Source organism: Homarus americanus, unplaced genomic scaffold (assembly GCF_018991925.1).
Source record: "Homarus americanus isolate GMGI-L3 unplaced genomic scaffold, GMGI_Hamer_2.0 scaffold24922, whole genome shotgun sequence".
In the NCBI taxonomy this organism is placed as follows: domain Eukaryota; kingdom Metazoa; phylum Arthropoda; class Malacostraca; order Decapoda; family Nephropidae; genus Homarus; species Homarus americanus.
In genome coordinates this window covers 5203246-5220052 of record NW_024722610.1, presented here as the reverse complement: position 1 = coordinate 5220052, position 16807 = coordinate 5203246, and the positions used below count along the sequence as shown (strand labels likewise).

Sequence of the window (16807 nt, the reverse complement as noted above, 5' to 3'; positions counted from 1 at the left end):
AATATTTATGGTTTAAAATCATCATATTGATTTTAAAATGGTAATTTAGTTCTCATTTCTTCAGATAAATCTGCAATATTTGAGCAACTGTGTTCGTGGTAAATGTACAGCATCCGTCGCCTTGCTGCCTGACACCTGGGTACAGAATGTCTGGTGTATACATTACGCTAAAGCAGTTAGGATTACATTCTTACTCGTAGAAAACTTCACGTAAGAACGATGTGTATATATGAGTGATGAAAAAGTGGTAAATTTGCATTTTCAACCAATATAGCTCTCTAGTTGAGCAATGTGTTTTTCCTAATGGTTTAGACAATTTTAAGACTTTTCTTCAATGGTGTTCCCTTCACAAATAACGTAACCAAAGGCGTTTTCGGTGCATAAAATAGCTAACGTGTTAGCTATTCTGTATGCACAGACGCTGCTTTTGAGTTGTGTGCATGACACGTTCAGAGGGAGAAGCTAACACCTGGATCAGGCAGCGGTCAGCGAGCTTCTCCCACTGACAATACGCAGGTCATGGCCGCTTATGGAGAATATTTTGATTAATATTGAAGAGTTGGGGGCATGTAAGGCAATAAAAAACTGATATAATAATAAAAATTATTATATACGGTAGTATATTGGTTAGGACCAAACACAAAGTGTATGGCATGAAAAAATTTAAAAGGATTTCGCCTAGTTGAAACCATTTTTGGCTCCGCCCATTTTTAAGTGGGCGCTGTCTGATTTCATTAGCCGCTGGTGACCTTGGTGTAACAATATTAATAATTACGCGAATAAGATTAAAACTTTAATATTATTACTCATAAGAAATTTTGGATAAGGGTGAAAAAGTTTATTACAGTTCTGTAAGTGCAAAAATTAAGGCTTGACAAATACCTGTAAATGCAATGTAGCTGCGAGACGAGAGGACATACAGTACATAGTGGAGCACCTTTCCTGTATAAGATACGAGACGAGAGGACATACAGTACATAGTGGAGCACCTTTCCTGTATAAAAGATAAATCAAGCCATGGTTATTGTTGACTGACTTTTTTCCTTTTTGTCTTTTTTTCCTTATTTTTCTTCACTATTTCTTCCCGTATTGTGTCCAAATAGCAGTTCTAATTATATTGTTTTCTGAAGACTGTGTTTTACAGCAGTTATTTCCAAGACGCGGTACAAATGTCATATTTTTTAATTACAGTCTTGGAAAGCTAATGCGTTAGCTATTCCGTGCATCTTAAAACGCCTTACAAAAAATGCCTCTAACCTCCTAACCGGGGGCTCCGTCCCCCCTGGATCGCCCGGTATGTTTGATTCATTTGCGAAGGGAACGTCAAAGAAGAAAAGTGTCTAAAAATTGTCTAAACAATCAGAAAAAAACACATAGCTCAACTCGAGAGCCATATTGGTCGAAAATTTAAATTTACCCCAAAAATAAAGTGGTCAACTCTGGCAGTGTTTGTTATGTAACTTAGATTTATGACAACTGTAGTGGGGAGATCAGCTATGCTGGGGTGTAAATCTTGTATTTAACAGGTGTGAAATCACGAGGACTTTTGTTGACATTTGGCAGGACTGGGATCTTTCAGAAGTACCAGATACTGCTACAGTAATTGGATCTTCACTGTTGCTCGTTGAGCAGACAATTTTATTCTTATTTTGCTTAATATTTGATGCTTAATGCAATAGAGGTAGCCCTTTTTTGTGGAAACACTAAAAAAAAATCTTGTTCAAATTCCAAGTTGAGAATCATGAAGTAATTTTTTTTTTTTTTTTTTTACGATATTATGACCTAAACTAACCAATCCTACATGTTATCAGTTGTCTCGCAGTGGTCACAGCGTGGCTAGTGCAGAGAGTGATCCAGAGTTCATAGGGACTGAGACAATACCATCTTCAGTCGATAACTTCCCCGCTGACAAAAACTTACTTCTATAACAAAATCACTTTTAGGTATTAATCATTGACTCAATTTTGGTTTCAGTTTCCTCATTATTTGTTGCTTTTCAATGGAAAACGGCCGTGATTCTGAACTCGGAAGTTGAAAAAACAATATTTTTGCATTTCCACACAAAAAAATACTATCCCCATTGCATTAAGCATCAAATAATGAGCAAAATAAGACTAAAATCGTCTGCCAAACTAGCAACAGTCAAATATCCGATACTGGTACATTATATGATACCGGTAACAGCAAACTGTACAGATGACCTGTTGACGGAGCTCTCTGGTTAAACATGTATGGTGAGATGGGGTCACGTAGTATCCGACAAATTCCCATCTAAGTACTGTACTGTACAGTATTTACTTATCAAAATATTAACTTGTCCACCGGGTAAGTGCCAGGCACATGGACATGAAAAATCACTTGCCCGGGCTGCCGGGCACTTCTAATCTGCACAGCCTGGTCCATATGTTAAGTTTGTCTCCTCAAGGAAAAATGAAATTACTCTCTTGACTGTATATGATGAACTAATGTGAACATGTAGGACAACATTACAAAGTCTATATCTACAGTATGTATCTATCTGTTTAGGCACACATCAACTTGGAATACAGATGTATTAAAATGTGTAGTTACTGTACTGTACTAAAACTATTTCTTTGCAGATACAGTATGTTGGCTCTCAGAAGACTGTCACAGAATGGCCTCCCTGTACAGCCCCTGTCATGCTGCTTCCACGTTAAGTTTCAGATATTGTGTCCTCTCAGGGGAATTGTACAAAAATCTGAGGTAAATCATGCAAGAAGTGAGATATCATCTGCTAATCCAGTCACAAAGAAAAGGAAAAGATTGTCCAAAAAAGATATGCTTACTCTGATTGATGACTCAAAAATGACTCTGGGTCCTACTGCTCTCTCCCAAGAATTGGATGTAAATGTGAAACCTGAGATTGGAAATATCAAAGAACTTATAAAGAAACTCAGGACACAAATCCGGGTAAACAAAAGTGGCAGTCGCCAGTATCTCTTGGATCGAGATGCAGCACAAAAGTTAGTGAAACATCTAAAGAAAGATTTAGGAGAGAGTGATATTATTGTGGAATCTTGTCCTGGTCCAGGTGTACTCACAGAAACTTTGCTGACACAAACAGATAATAATGTGATTGTTTATGAACCGCACGATGTTTTACGAACCAATTTAGTGAAAACACTGCTTCCCCAGCATCATTCTTGTTTACAAGTGTATAATCTTGACCTTGAAAAGTTTTATGCATATTATATCGGCGACCAGCGTGAACCAGAGCAAAACATGATACATAAACTCCTAAGCCCGTTACATGTTAAAAGAGATAAAATGATATCTCCTGTGAAAATTGTTGGTGTAATTTTTGATTTCAAGTTTGTTATTAGATTAGTTTTAAGTTTTGCTTTTCAGTGCTGTTTTTATGAGGAAATTTTTCCAGTTTTGTATTTATACATACCATCAAAAATTTATAATCGAATTGCAGTAGACTCAGATCATGTTGTGTATAGCTACATAAGTATTCCATTCCAATATTATTTCCGCCTGGAGTGTCTGGATATGGCCCCCAGGGAAGCATTTTACCCACCTGATACACGGAATTTAAAAGAGAGATCAGCTGTGACTAACTCCTTGCATCTGGTCAAGATTTCTCCAAACTTGGAACTATTTGAGAAGGTCAGTAACTTTCTGTGCTAATAAAGTATTCAAAACCATATTAGGGCTCAATTTTTTATTATTTTTAAAGCCATAATCATTTTGTGTCAGTAAGCCAGGTAGCAATTGATGACCAACACTTGCAGGTAAATATTGAGGCACCAATTATGTTTCATGTACAGTATTGCAAAATTTTAACCAGAATATCTTTTTGTTTTTTATTACAAATACTTTTATGGTTGCCCCCATTTTTATATTGATGACAACTTTTTTTTACATCAGGTGTCAAAAAAGGAGTTGGTGAGTTTCCACTACTTCATGAACACAGTAGCTCGCATCAAGAGAGTAGACACGCTAATCATGTGCCTAGAGAGGTGGATACCCGATTGTGGACCCCAACTTATCAAGGTAAGTTTTCTACACTGTTCATCCCAGTCAGTGTTTCATATCGTCTTCCTGCTTCTGTATCTGGCCAGTTGGCAGTACAGTATTTATAACACATTCAATATAAGACAGCTAGAGGAGAATATATTGACAGCAAATGAAGGAATATCAGCTACCATGCACCATAGTGGGAAAAGCTATTCCCAGGAAACAGCAATGTACTGTATGTGAATAATAGGAGCACAGTGGTGTTAGGTGCTTGAGTGACTTATGGGTAATTAGAGTATGGCAAGAACAACAAATGAAGAGCACCTATGATTGCTTTATATTTTGCAAGAGTGAACAAAAAAATCTGGATGTAACAACATGTAAATTTTGAGTAAACTTTTTTCTTTCAGAATGGTTTACGTGTCTTTTGTCATCCAAGGGAGCTGACATCTGAGCAACTTCTTTTGGCATACAGAATATTCACCAGTTTGCCTTTATACGAGGGATCAGTTTTTCATTACCACTGTAAACAGTTTGCGGCTAAACTTGGAGAGAAAGATGAGGAAATCTCAAATCTGAAAATAGCAAAGGAAGTTATTGATATGGAGGAAGACGAACTGCTGGAGTCATGAAACTTAATGCAAATATTGTAACTTCACTGGTTAGGGAACCATGGCTTGCAGTTGTTAAAATCAAGGATTTTCCAGATTCAGAATAGGGCAGATCTGAAGCACCAGAACTCCAAAAGAAAATATAAAGTCCATTCAAATGAAATCTAAATTTTAAGAAATGAAGATTGAAAAGGTATAGAAGGGAAAGAGAAAAGCTTGAATAATTCATGGTGGAAGAGCAGAAATTATAAGATGAAATAAGCTGGGAGGTCTTATCTTCACATTATACTGTAATTATATAAGAAGGTACTGTAGTAAAATATGAATATGCTCAGTAAAATGTAAAATTCTTGTAAATATTTTATTCAGCACCACAAGAGCATCATCATCACCATACAGAAGTCAAATATTCAATTACAATGGCTCACTGTACATATGATAAAATATACATACATTTGTAAAATCCTGACTTTGTGTATTGCACATAAATAACCACATTTACCTATGACCTAAAATATTCAAGGGAGATCACAAAACAGTACATGATGAGGCACAAATATTTTGGTACTGATATATACCTGTACTTAGCAACATATAAATCAGTATCAAGACCTTGAGACTGATATAGAGAGCCCGCTCTACCCATTCCCCTGTACACCACAAGCGAATAAATAATTAAATAAATTAATAAAAATCAGTAAAACAAATAAACTGGACTGGCAAACAAGTGTAATATATACACAAACTTGCTAACCTGTCTGTGATTTTGAAATACATAAGATAAAATTTGCATAGCATAACACATCTATTCCAACAAATGGCAGTGAATGAGAGTGTGTGTTTGTGTGTTTTGCTCTTGCTTCCAGCCATCCTACAAAATAGTGAAAAGAGGCTTGAAAGGGTGAAATCAAAGGTACTAGAAATAAAAATACAGTAAATGAATATAAAATAAATTTTACCTATGATAAATAAAGCTAAAATCCTAACACCATAATGTTGGGGTTGGCAGAGTTTGAGTAGCTCAATGCATTGACATTGCTGGTGGCCTATGTGGCACAAACCACTCAGAGTAACACCTCACCAATCCTGCTTGACAGAAGACTGAACCCCAAGTCTCATGGGTTGGAAGTCAAGAGTGCTGCCATCTGACCCATGGAACCCTCAAGCAAAATAATTGATTGACAAAACGGAAAAGTGGCAAATGAAACGGCAATTAAGCTAATAGATGTAACAGTGTAGAGTGGGCCCTGATACCACAATACAGAAAGTCCCAAACACCAAGTGGAACAGATTTAGGAGTTTGGGACATTAGATAAAACACATTACAGTATTGTTGAATTATTGGGTGAAAAGTAATCACAAAATGCAGTGGATTTTTTATACCACTCATATTGAAATGCCTCTGAGGAAATAAATTAAATCGATACTTAGAAAATTATCCTTCAATATTAGTCACAGTAGCTGAAAGAAAACCACCAGCACTATTGCCCACAGATAATATCAAACCTTGGAAAAAGAAGTGTACTGTATTGTCCAATTCTACCAAAAAATTTAAAAAACAAAAACTATTTACATTACAAATATGAGAAGAAAATTCTTGGCAGTAACTTATTTTTTTGGCTCATTACCTCTTATACACAACTTTATTGATGCAACATCAACTTATGTACAAATTAAATTAACAGGGCCACTAGGCTACTGAGTCATTGTTATCACAGGTTATGTTCATAGACGCAAATTGGACAGTGTTATCGTGACAATAAATTAAAGAAAAAGCTTTCTGTGGCATAGAATACTAATATCCAAATTTTTATGAAAAAGGAAATTGATATACAGTACAGTACAGTACACAATTCCAGAGCAAAGAAAATCAATAATGTGTACACATCTCCATGACAGAGACAATTGATACATTTATTTCCATGGCACAGAACTCGGTTAACACATTACAAATTGTCATCACTAAACTATAACTGTCAAACTTTTGTCAAATTAGTTTATGTGTGAGAGTACATCAATACTTCATCTAGAACCCAGTTAATCCAGAATTTCATATTTCAGTATGCAGATTTAATGGACTGAACTACGTTACAGAACCGTGTCCCACCTAATATTATGGGAACAGTGGAATGGAGTACTGGATCCATTTCTGAATAAAGTTATTAATTAAACTTACAGATATTGTTTGAGGATACAAGGGATGAAATACCCGGTATTACTGTATTACTTTTTTACAACAGAGTATTGTACTGTACTCCCCTAGTGAAGCTTAAGTAAAATCCCATAACAGCATCTACAAAATGTTCATCATGGCACAGCACAATTTACTATTTATTCTTTAACCTATTTTGCCCTTTGATACATCGGATTAACTAGTTCCTAGAGTCAACACACTAGCGTATAGATATTTTACTTATTTCAATACAGTACACTCAAATTATTAATGATATAATAGATGCAATATAAGCACCATGTGCAAAAGTAAAAATGTAGAAAATGGTATCTATAGATTACTGAAACTTTCCCCATATATAAAAGTATTTATAGATATAAAAAGATTCTCGAGCACTGATACAATACTACTTTATCTTACTTTACATGATATCCACCTGATTTATTTTTTAAATAGAACCCACATGTGGAGATGCAATAATTTGATTAAATTTTTATTCAAGTTGGAGAAAAAATCCTCAATATGACTTTAGTCTCCAAACTCTCCATTTGCGAGTTTATTTCCTGATATGTCGTGTAAGTGTGATTGTGTTTTCACAACTCTTTCATAAACTGATATAGTCTGAAGTACAGAGGTAACTGGCCAAATGAGGCCTAGTCCTAATATTAGGACTAGGCCTCAGTTGAACCTGACCTAAACTAATAATTAAATTAGGATTTGAGCCTTGGGCCCCAATCCAAATGATTAGGTCAGGGGTTGCTAAGACTGGAGTCCATTTGACCTAGGACCAGTATTAAGAAAGAATTTACATAGTACTGTACCAACAAATATTTTTTAATAAATATAAATTCTTTTTCAGTCAGGAATCATTTGAAGAATCTTCAAATGCACCTTTACCAAATATTTCATAATGTGGCAGCAGTCAGCAAAATTCTTACTATTTGTTAATTTTTATGATTTTATATAGAAAATTTAAGCATAATTTTGCTGTTCTGGGCCACAATCAGGGACAATTTTGTCAAATTATCCACCTTGTAATCATGAAGGGTCAAAGCCAGAATCTAAAAACAAATTGGCATTTGTATAGGTGCCACTTATCAGCCACTAGCAAAACTTGAAGACTGTTGACTATGGCAAGAAATATATCTCTGTATACCAGGCCTTTTACTCCCCTACCTCACATTCCCATATTAATGTCAGATAGTAGACTCTGTTTCTGATCCATTCAAATATTAAAATCTACTATGATATAAAAGTGTAAGTAGTGTACTAAGATAGTCTTCAAAATGAACCAGCTGCTAGCCAAATTCATGTGACTTCTGGACACATTCAGCTGCTCCTAAACACAGGGTTCCTGTATCTGATAATAGAAAAACTAATACGTATCCATACATTAGTTAATCTTAAAACCAATGTGTATTAATCACCTAGATTCACTGTTCTAAGTATGTCATCATCCACTTGATCCCAAAGCCTCTTTAAATCTCCTTTGGGCTTCATAACTAACATGGCAGTAGTATCATTATTTCTTATAAATAACATGCTGCCCAGTTTCCCCACCCAGAGACTAGACATTGTCAGTAAGACTAGAATCACATATTATTTGTAAGTAAAGTACAAGTTACAACAGAGTATAGTGTTAGTCATATGGTGTACAATAATTTGAAGCAACAGATGAACCTCACTGTCACCAGATATGACAGTAATTATGTTGTACACAGTTTTATTAAGAACCAACTGCTAACCAAGTTAACTTGTTCACCTAACATCTATATGTCAGATCGAATTGCTCCTGGAACAAACTCTTAATGTGACAACAGAAAATTATTACCTTGTACAGTACTTGCCCCATTTTTTAACACTTTACCTTACAATACTTAAACCATGGACCCTTTGATCCCCAGCCTCTTCAAATCTCCTTTGAGCCCTCTACCTCAGAATTTAGTGAAAGCCCTGTGTAAACACTGTACTATATGTGGGAAATTCTCAAATTTTCGTGACCTTGACCAGGTTAAGGGTTACATTAAAAGTTGTATTGCATAGCATATTATTTTTAATTGACCACAAATAGCTTTATTTTGAGGAATTAGTTGAGCAAGGCTAAACACGGTTTAATCTTTGGTCATATAACAATTAAAAGTCGGTCATGACACTCACCCACTAAAAAAAATATAACAAAACAGCCTCAGAAATTTCTCACTTCTTAAATGACTGCATGAGCCGCTGGTGGGTGAAAAAGTTGATATCTTTTACACCATTTCCCAAAGTTTATGGCACTCTCCATACAAGAACGGTGAGCTTGCTCATGGGCATTGACATGGCAAGTGAAAAGTTCAGCACACACCATATCAGAACATCACCCCTCCAACTGCCTGACCACATGTTTCAGGGGTTCAGAGTACAGACCAGTATATACTCATTTTCAATAAACAAAAGCTAAAGGATGAATTGTCCACCAAGAAGTGGAATTATCAGACCTAGAGTGAGGATACTCCTATACAAACCAGTTACAGCTAGTTCAGCAGCAGTATTAATGGCAGTAGGTACACTTTGGATGACACTTTTGACCTCTTATTCCACATTTACATCCACCAGACACATCTCCTGGTCCCTGTGGATTAGGAAAAATATTGTAAAAGTTTTGCTGCACATCAAATAGAAAAAAAGTGCACAGGTACACAATATGGACTTAATAAATTAGGATTTGAGAAAGTTACTTTCTACAAATTATTGCATGATGACTAAAACAATTTTTAGGTATCCATTCAAGAACGTAAATCAACATGAAGACAGTCACCAATATCTGGTCGCAGCCCAAAACCAATATACAGTAGTACTGTACTTACATAAACTGAAATGATTACTAAGGATGCCAACTGTGAGGGAAGCTTAACTGAAAATGATCTTATTGTAGAACTGTATTTTGTAACATCTTGCCAATGTCTTGAAGTGATAAACTGTATACTGTACGGTCATTTCATTTACATGTACAGTAAGTGTAATGTGTTTTTATAACCTTTCTGACTCTCTATATTGTGAGTACCAAAATCCTCACTCACTCATCCCACCCTGAGGCTCCACTGTGGTCCCCTATTCACCACTGTGAGGTAAACCAATTGTTACTCACCCCAGGACCCCACCGAGGTCCCCTGGTAACCCAGCAGATTTCTGTTCGACACATGGGACAACGCATCCAGTCACAGCCCCATTTTCGCATTAGCATCACCGAGCACTTTGGACAGGGTAGCCCATCTCCACGACGAATCATATCCTACAGAAAAAGTGGTACTTAGGATCTCAGCTATCAGAAATATCCTGTGATATGCACGATGGTTTGTTAATTAAAATTATAAATATAATGACTCTGGTGAAGATGTAAAGCAGATAATGGTGCTGTGGACTGTTCTCTAGGGAAATGGCAAAAGTCAAAATTCTAAAATTAGAAAAGAGTAATTCTAGACTGACGAGAGACATAAAAATGTTGAGTGCCTGCTGACTGAGTTCTGCATAACAAAAATCTAATTTTTAACACACTAAAGTAAAATAAATATGATATAGTTAAAGAAAAATTGGCAAATCTGGTGTAATGTTTGATAGAGCACAAGAGCTTTCATAGCCAGTCAATGGCTGTCTCAAAAAGAATAAAAAAGAAAACAAGGTTGATAACAATTGGGAACACCTCCTGTGCCAAGCCACAATAAAGTCCAAGGGCCCTTAACCTTGGATAGTGATGACAAAAAAGGTGATTATTGAAATTTGGTTAAAATCAATCACTGTTCAAGTACAGTACTGTACTGTAACTTAATTATGTTTATAACTTCAAACAAGCAGATGGTCACAAACAGTGAGCATGAAGTCCTTAGTGCCTTTCTCAGGAGTGCTAGGGACATTAAAGGGGAAGTGTTTATTGTTTATAAATAATATTCAAATTGGTACAGTACTTACATCAAAGAATTTTTTGGTCTTCATGGCTGCTTCATCCACTTTCTGAGCGAGGTCATCCTGATACTCCTGGCATGTGGTGCCTTCATGCTGAGCCTGCAAATAGCATGTACTGTACAGCCTAACTGTACATCATCATACTATGCAAATACTGTGCTGTACTATACTGTACTGTACTGTACACAAGCCATAACTCATTTACAAAGTTGGGATTTGCTGTTTATCAAATTCTGACAAGATACCTGTACTGTATTCATGAAATGAAGCTGCATATATAATTCACCTCAGTCTAAGGCTTTCTTCAAGCCACTATATACAACAGAATCATATTTTATACGAACAGAAAGACAAACAGGGCAATCATATTTGCACCTTTCACATTCTGTGGTGGGGTACAGTTATAAGACAATGAAAACTATGTTCTGCCTGTATGTCTGAAAAAATCCAGTCTCTTTATATACTGCATCTCCTATTATTTGTTGCAACACTCAACATTACAAATACAAATCCTGAATGAATAACAAAGAGAACTTATATCGATTCTTGACCACATTGTTTTTTCATACCTGACAAGTGAGGCAATTAACTTTCTCGCAAACATCACAGTGGAATGAGTTGACGTTATCCTCAAATTGACAGAATCCTGGGCAGTCGGGCGTCTTACAGTGAAACACATTCTGCATGGTTCCTTCTGCTTGCTTGACAGACTTGGTCAAATGTTTGTCATACTCCTGCGGTGTCACCAGCTGAAGCCAAACATAATACTGTACTGTACCATGATAAAAATACAATAAACACATCAACAATTAATTATTTTACTATATGTACAGGTATAGTATATAAGGCAACATCTCATTCTAAATGAGTGGTTGTCACCAAAAAGTGACCTTGAAAACCATAGGTGGCAATTAATTAGTACTACTGTATTAGAAAAGTAATTAGTGTTAGAAGAGTATAATTAAAAATTTTGAGATGTCATTTGGACAAGTAATTACTGTATACAGATAACAGATCCTAAATCAGCATGTTCAGGAGTACATATACAGTATTGTGATTGTAAACAAAATCTGTGAGATTAAGATTATGGCCTTATAGGATTTTAGGCCAAAAACACTTTTTCTCTGAGAATTGAAATGTAATGTGTCTAACTACTTCAGTACATCCAGAATAACACATAAACACCAAAAAGTGACTCTGAAAACACTCATATTATAGGTATACTTTTAGCTTTATGAAAAGCCCACAATGACATAATTTCCAGCCAATGCTTAGTTACCTTTGTTTCTGAATAAATAAGCCCTATATTCACATTACTTTGATTAAACTGGAAACAAGCAAAAAACTCAAAATTACTTGACTTACAGCTTTGATTTCTCTGTCCTGCAGAGAAGAATCACAGGAGTACTGGTTGTCTCGATAGGGACACTTCACGTCAGCTGTGTCAGAGTATTTGACAGCACTCGCCAAGCAATCCCTGAATAAAAATTAAATATAAATTTTTTTATATTGTTCCTAGAATGGAGTATACTGTTCCTTCCTTGTGATGTATATTAGCCCTTGTACACTAGCAATAAATGAGTACCTGTACACTATCAGATCCAGTATGGAAACTCACTAGCAGCTGAATGCTAAGAATATGGAAATCAGCACCTGGCCAGCCACACAGTACCACAGCAGAAACTGGTTTGCTGAGAAAATATCATGAACACGTACTGTATACTGTACTATATATCATAATTTTTGCACACACAATAACAAGAACAGACAGACAGATGGAGAGCAACCCTTGAGTCCCCTTCAAGTTTTACAAGTACAATACTGAAGAGGATTGAAGATGTAAACTTGGTACATGTCTAGGCAATATGGACATACCAAATATGTAGCACTGCAAATTATCTTTGGCACAGGTATGGTGAGTTATGGCCAGGGGAATATGACACCTTCAATTGATTCTTGTTGGGAAAGTTACGAAAATTCTCATCCTGCTTTACAGCTCTGATAATGTTCATTACACTCACCTGCAGAAGGTATGGAGACAGTCTCGCAGTACAACGCCTTCACTTACTCCCACGTCCAGAAAGCAGACACGACACTCAAATTGGTCTGGGTTGGGTACATAACCCTGGCGTTCCAGTGCAGATACCACAGCACCTAGCCCAGACCCCTGAAGGAAAATAAACCTAATGTAAATGAACATTTTTTTTTACTTCTACAACTGCTTTGCCATATAAAACTGGAATGAAGACCAGCACAGACTTTGTCATAACCCTTTGGCTGCATATTTCCCTAAGCTGAATAAAATCTCCCCTGACAATTGCCAGAATAAAATTATGAAGCGTGGAAATCACAGCGAAAGCATGAATCAATCTCTCTGTTAGCCCTATCAGATTGTTCTGCTACAGTGCTCTCCTTCCACAATATGCCTTAAGACACCCATCTGGTTTGTTTCCTGCATCATATATCACTCCCAGCATCACATATTAGCAAAATGTCAATCCCCCACAACAAAGGAAACAAATAAAATATGCAGACTTACAGTAGACTCAAATAAGTTGTTGAACCATACCAGAAAAAATAAAGTTTACAAATTGTGAACTGATAAGGAAGTGTTAGGACACCTTGTTGAAGATAAAGATTCATTTTAATTATTGCACATACAAGCTGGTGGATGAATAAACGTACAGTTGTACCCCGATTTACGCGGTCAATTGAACCCACAGGGTACCGCGGAAAGTGAAAACCGCGTAAAGTGAACAACAGAACATATGGGATTAATTCCAATAGAGACTGGCCCGACCCCCCAAACTCCACTTTTTCCGACACAATACCTATGTTGTAGTAAAAATAACATCTAAATTTTATGATGGTATGCTCACACTATTAATATTTAAGAGAAATACAGTCGCCAGGTTAATGTCCATTCAAATAATGGACTCAAATCCCACCCCCCCTTCTTCCCAGCTCACTGGCCCCTACCTCTCTGAGAAATGATTGGGTGAAACACTAGATTTTAACGTTTAGTAATAAATAATACCTCAGACTAAAGTTAGGATAATATAATTGACATTTCTGGATTCCTTGCAGGTCAGGGAATATTTTGAATGTAAACTTCATATACAGTGACCCCTCGTTTAACGAACACCTCGGTTAACGTAATTTCGATTAACGAACTGCCTTCCATAAGGATCTTCAATTCGTTTAACGAAAAAAATTTCGCTTAACGAACTTCTTACGAACCGACCTCAACATGTTTTCGCTTGCACTGACCGGGCAACCAGCTTTAGTATCAGTCCGCCAATACATTAATCGGTTCTAGGGCTTAAATTCCTTACTATTTTTGTAAATATCAAGAAGTTTATACTATTCAATTATTTTAAAAGTTTAATATTCAATTTTTTAGTCATTTTAACAATTATTGAACAAAATTGAAGGTAAAGTGACTAGTTTAATGCGCGGCATCCAGCCTCTTAACACAGCAAACAGGCGTCAGTCTCTCTCTGTTTTCACTGGAGGTAACATCTTGCTTGAGACTCTCTTCAACTAAACGCTTTTTTTCTGTGTTTCCAAGCAAATTATTGGTCATTTTGAAAATTATTTTACATATTGACAATATATAGTGCAGTGCAGTGTTATTTTAAAGAAAATATTCTTTATTTACAGCTAGTTTAACTTTGAAAAATACGTGTTGCCATTGTTTGAATCCAGCATGGGGCCTAAGAGATCAAGAAAAGTGATTTCAATCCAAATGAAGCAGGAAATAATAAAAAAACACGAACAAGGTATTAAATCAAATGCGCTATGCAAAGAATATGGCATGTCGGCATCAACTGTGTCGACAATTCTTGCACAAAAAGACAAATTTAAGGAAGTGAACGTGAGAGACAAATCTACAAGAGTGTTTAAAAGTAGATCCCTAATCGTAGAAACTGAGAGGTTACTTATCATCTGGATTAGGGAAAAACAGATGAAAGGTGATTCAGTTTCTGGTGATTTCATTTGTGAAAGAGCCAGGGAGATTTATGAACATTTAAAGACAGATCAACCTGGTTCTTCAGGAACAGAATTTGAAGATTTTCGGGCTAGCAAAGGCTGGTTCGAAAAATTTAAGAAAAGAAGTGACATTTTAAGTGTTGTTAGGCATGGTGAAGCTGCTAGTGCTGATAAAGAAGGGGCAGCAAAGTTTTTAATTGAATTTAAAAAACTGATGGAAGAAGAAAATTATCTTCCACAGCAAGTGTTCAATGTTGACGAAACTGGGCTGTTCTGGAAAAAGATGCCCAAAAGAACATTCATCACCAAGGATGAAGCCTCTTTACCTGGGCATAAACCCATGAAAGACCGTCTCACTCTATTGCTTGGTGCCAATGCTTCAGGGGATTTCCGACTGAAGCCTATGCTTGTCTACCACTCTGAAAACCCCAGGGTGTTCAAGCAACAGAAAGTGGTAAGAACAATGCTTGGAGTTTATTGGAAGTCCAACCGTAAGGCATGGGTGACAAGACAGTTCTTTAATGAATGGGCTATTGATGTGTTTTGCCCCTCTGTCAAGAGCTACCTAACCACCAATAAACTTCCTTTAAAGGCTCTTCTCCTCATGGATAATGCTCCTGGTCATGACCCTGACCTTGCCAGAAATTTGGAGTATAAATTTGACTTTGTGAAAGTGTTGTTTTTGCCTCCAAACACTACATCACTCATACAGCCAATGGACCAGAATGTGATCAGCAACTTCAAGAAGTTGTACATGAAGAAAATGTTTAGGAGGTGTCATCAGGCAACTTCCATTGATCCTGAACTAACACTGAAACAGTTCTGGAAGACACAATTCAACGTCCTGGAGGCTGTAAAATTGATTGTGTCATCATGGCAAGAAGTCTCCAATAGAACCCTCAATTCTTCATGGAAAGCACTGTGGCCATCAGTAGTCCATGATTTTGAGGGATTTGAGGATGACACAGAGTTGGACCAGGAGATTGTGTCCATTGGTCAGTCATTGGGTCTTGAAGTGGAGGAGAAGGATGTGGAAGAGCTTGTGATGTCTCATGAGGAGGAACTTACTCCTAATGACTTGAAGGAACTGGATGAGATGTTACGGGTAGAGGCTGACAGTGGTGAGGAGGAAATTGAAAGTGATGACCATATGTCAGCTAAACAGTTGAAAGATGTGATTTACCACTGGGAGAAGTTCAGGGAACTGGCTTCAAAGCACCCAGAAGTGGAAAAAACTGAACTAACTTTGTGTCATGTTGAGGACTCAGTGGTCTCCTTCTTTAAACATAAGTTAATGGTGAGGAGGACAGATGCCCCACAGACCACAATTGACACTTTCTTCAGTAAAAGGCAGAGGGAACAAGATGCTAGCCCTCAGCCTTCCACTTCAAGAAGGAGAGAGGATGTTCATGGTGGAGAATCTGTCAGTCCAGAGGTTCCTGACATTTTCATGGAAGGTGACTCACCTTCCAAGAAGCAGTAAAATGCTTCTCCTCCACCTCCACTTCCTTCTCTTCTCCCTTCTCCTCCTGCACCTCCCACTTCAAATGCACATCATCACCATCATCCAGGAGCCTTCTACATACACACCTCAAAGTAAGTAAATTTTTCCGCCATTTTTGTTGAAGTTAGGAAATTTTCGGTGAGCTGGAACCAATTACCCAAAAACCCATTGAAACAATGGTTTCGGTTAACGAACGTTTCGGTTAACGAACGACCTTCTGGAACGGATTGAGTTCGTTAACCGAGGGGCCACTGTATTTTGCACAAAAGATAAAATATTTGCTTTGTGTAAACCAAATTATTACATTAGATCTAAAATTTGTATGTCTAATGCAAAATCCATGATGTTTATATTCAAAATAATCATCATATTGTAAGAATTCCAGCAATGTAAATTATATTCTGGCCGGGTAATTTGTATGAATTTTATGAGCTAAATAAAAAAAAATAAAAAATTATACTTCATGCGTATATGAGTAGATGCACCGCGGAAAGTGAAAGTCCGGTTCTGGCAAGGTACCGCGTAAATGAGAAATCGCGGAAAGTGAAACCGTGTAAAGCGGGGTAATACTGTATTGCATTATTTTTGTCAGCCCATTCCTAC

At 36.8% G+C, this 16807-nt stretch overlaps 2 protein-coding genes across 2 annotated transcripts in view; one reads left to right on the top strand and one right to left on the bottom strand.

Moving 5' to 3' along the window:
• The first annotated feature begins 112 nt into the window (after positions 1 to 112).
• LOC121862929 (dimethyladenosine transferase 2, mitochondrial-like) lies at positions 113 to 4946 on the top strand. Its single transcript, XM_042361358.1, has 5 exons — positions 113 to 210; positions 2601 to 2605; positions 3443 to 3633; positions 3895 to 4020; positions 4395 to 4946. The coding sequence occupies exons 3-5, from the start codon at positions 3517 to 3519 to the stop codon at positions 4614 to 4616; spliced, it is 465 nt and encodes a 154-aa protein (XP_042217292.1). The 5' UTR covers positions 113 to 210; positions 2601 to 2605; positions 3443 to 3516; the 3' UTR covers positions 4617 to 4946.
• LOC121862926 overlaps positions 4943 to 16807 on the bottom strand; it is a 33006-nt gene continuing 21141 nt past the window's right edge. Inside the window, exons 10-15 of the mRNA XM_042361356.1 lie at positions 12729 to 12874; positions 12073 to 12184; positions 11277 to 11456; positions 10714 to 10806; positions 9896 to 10039; positions 4943 to 9379 (exon numbers count right to left, since the gene is read on the bottom strand). Coding sequence (XP_042217290.1) covers positions 9299 to 9379; positions 9896 to 10039; positions 10714 to 10806; positions 11277 to 11456; positions 12073 to 12184; positions 12729 to 12874 — 756 coding nt within the window. The 3' untranslated portion in view covers positions 4943 to 9298. The remainder of the gene's footprint in view (positions 9380 to 9895; positions 10040 to 10713; positions 10807 to 11276; positions 11457 to 12072; positions 12185 to 12728; positions 12875 to 16807) is intronic.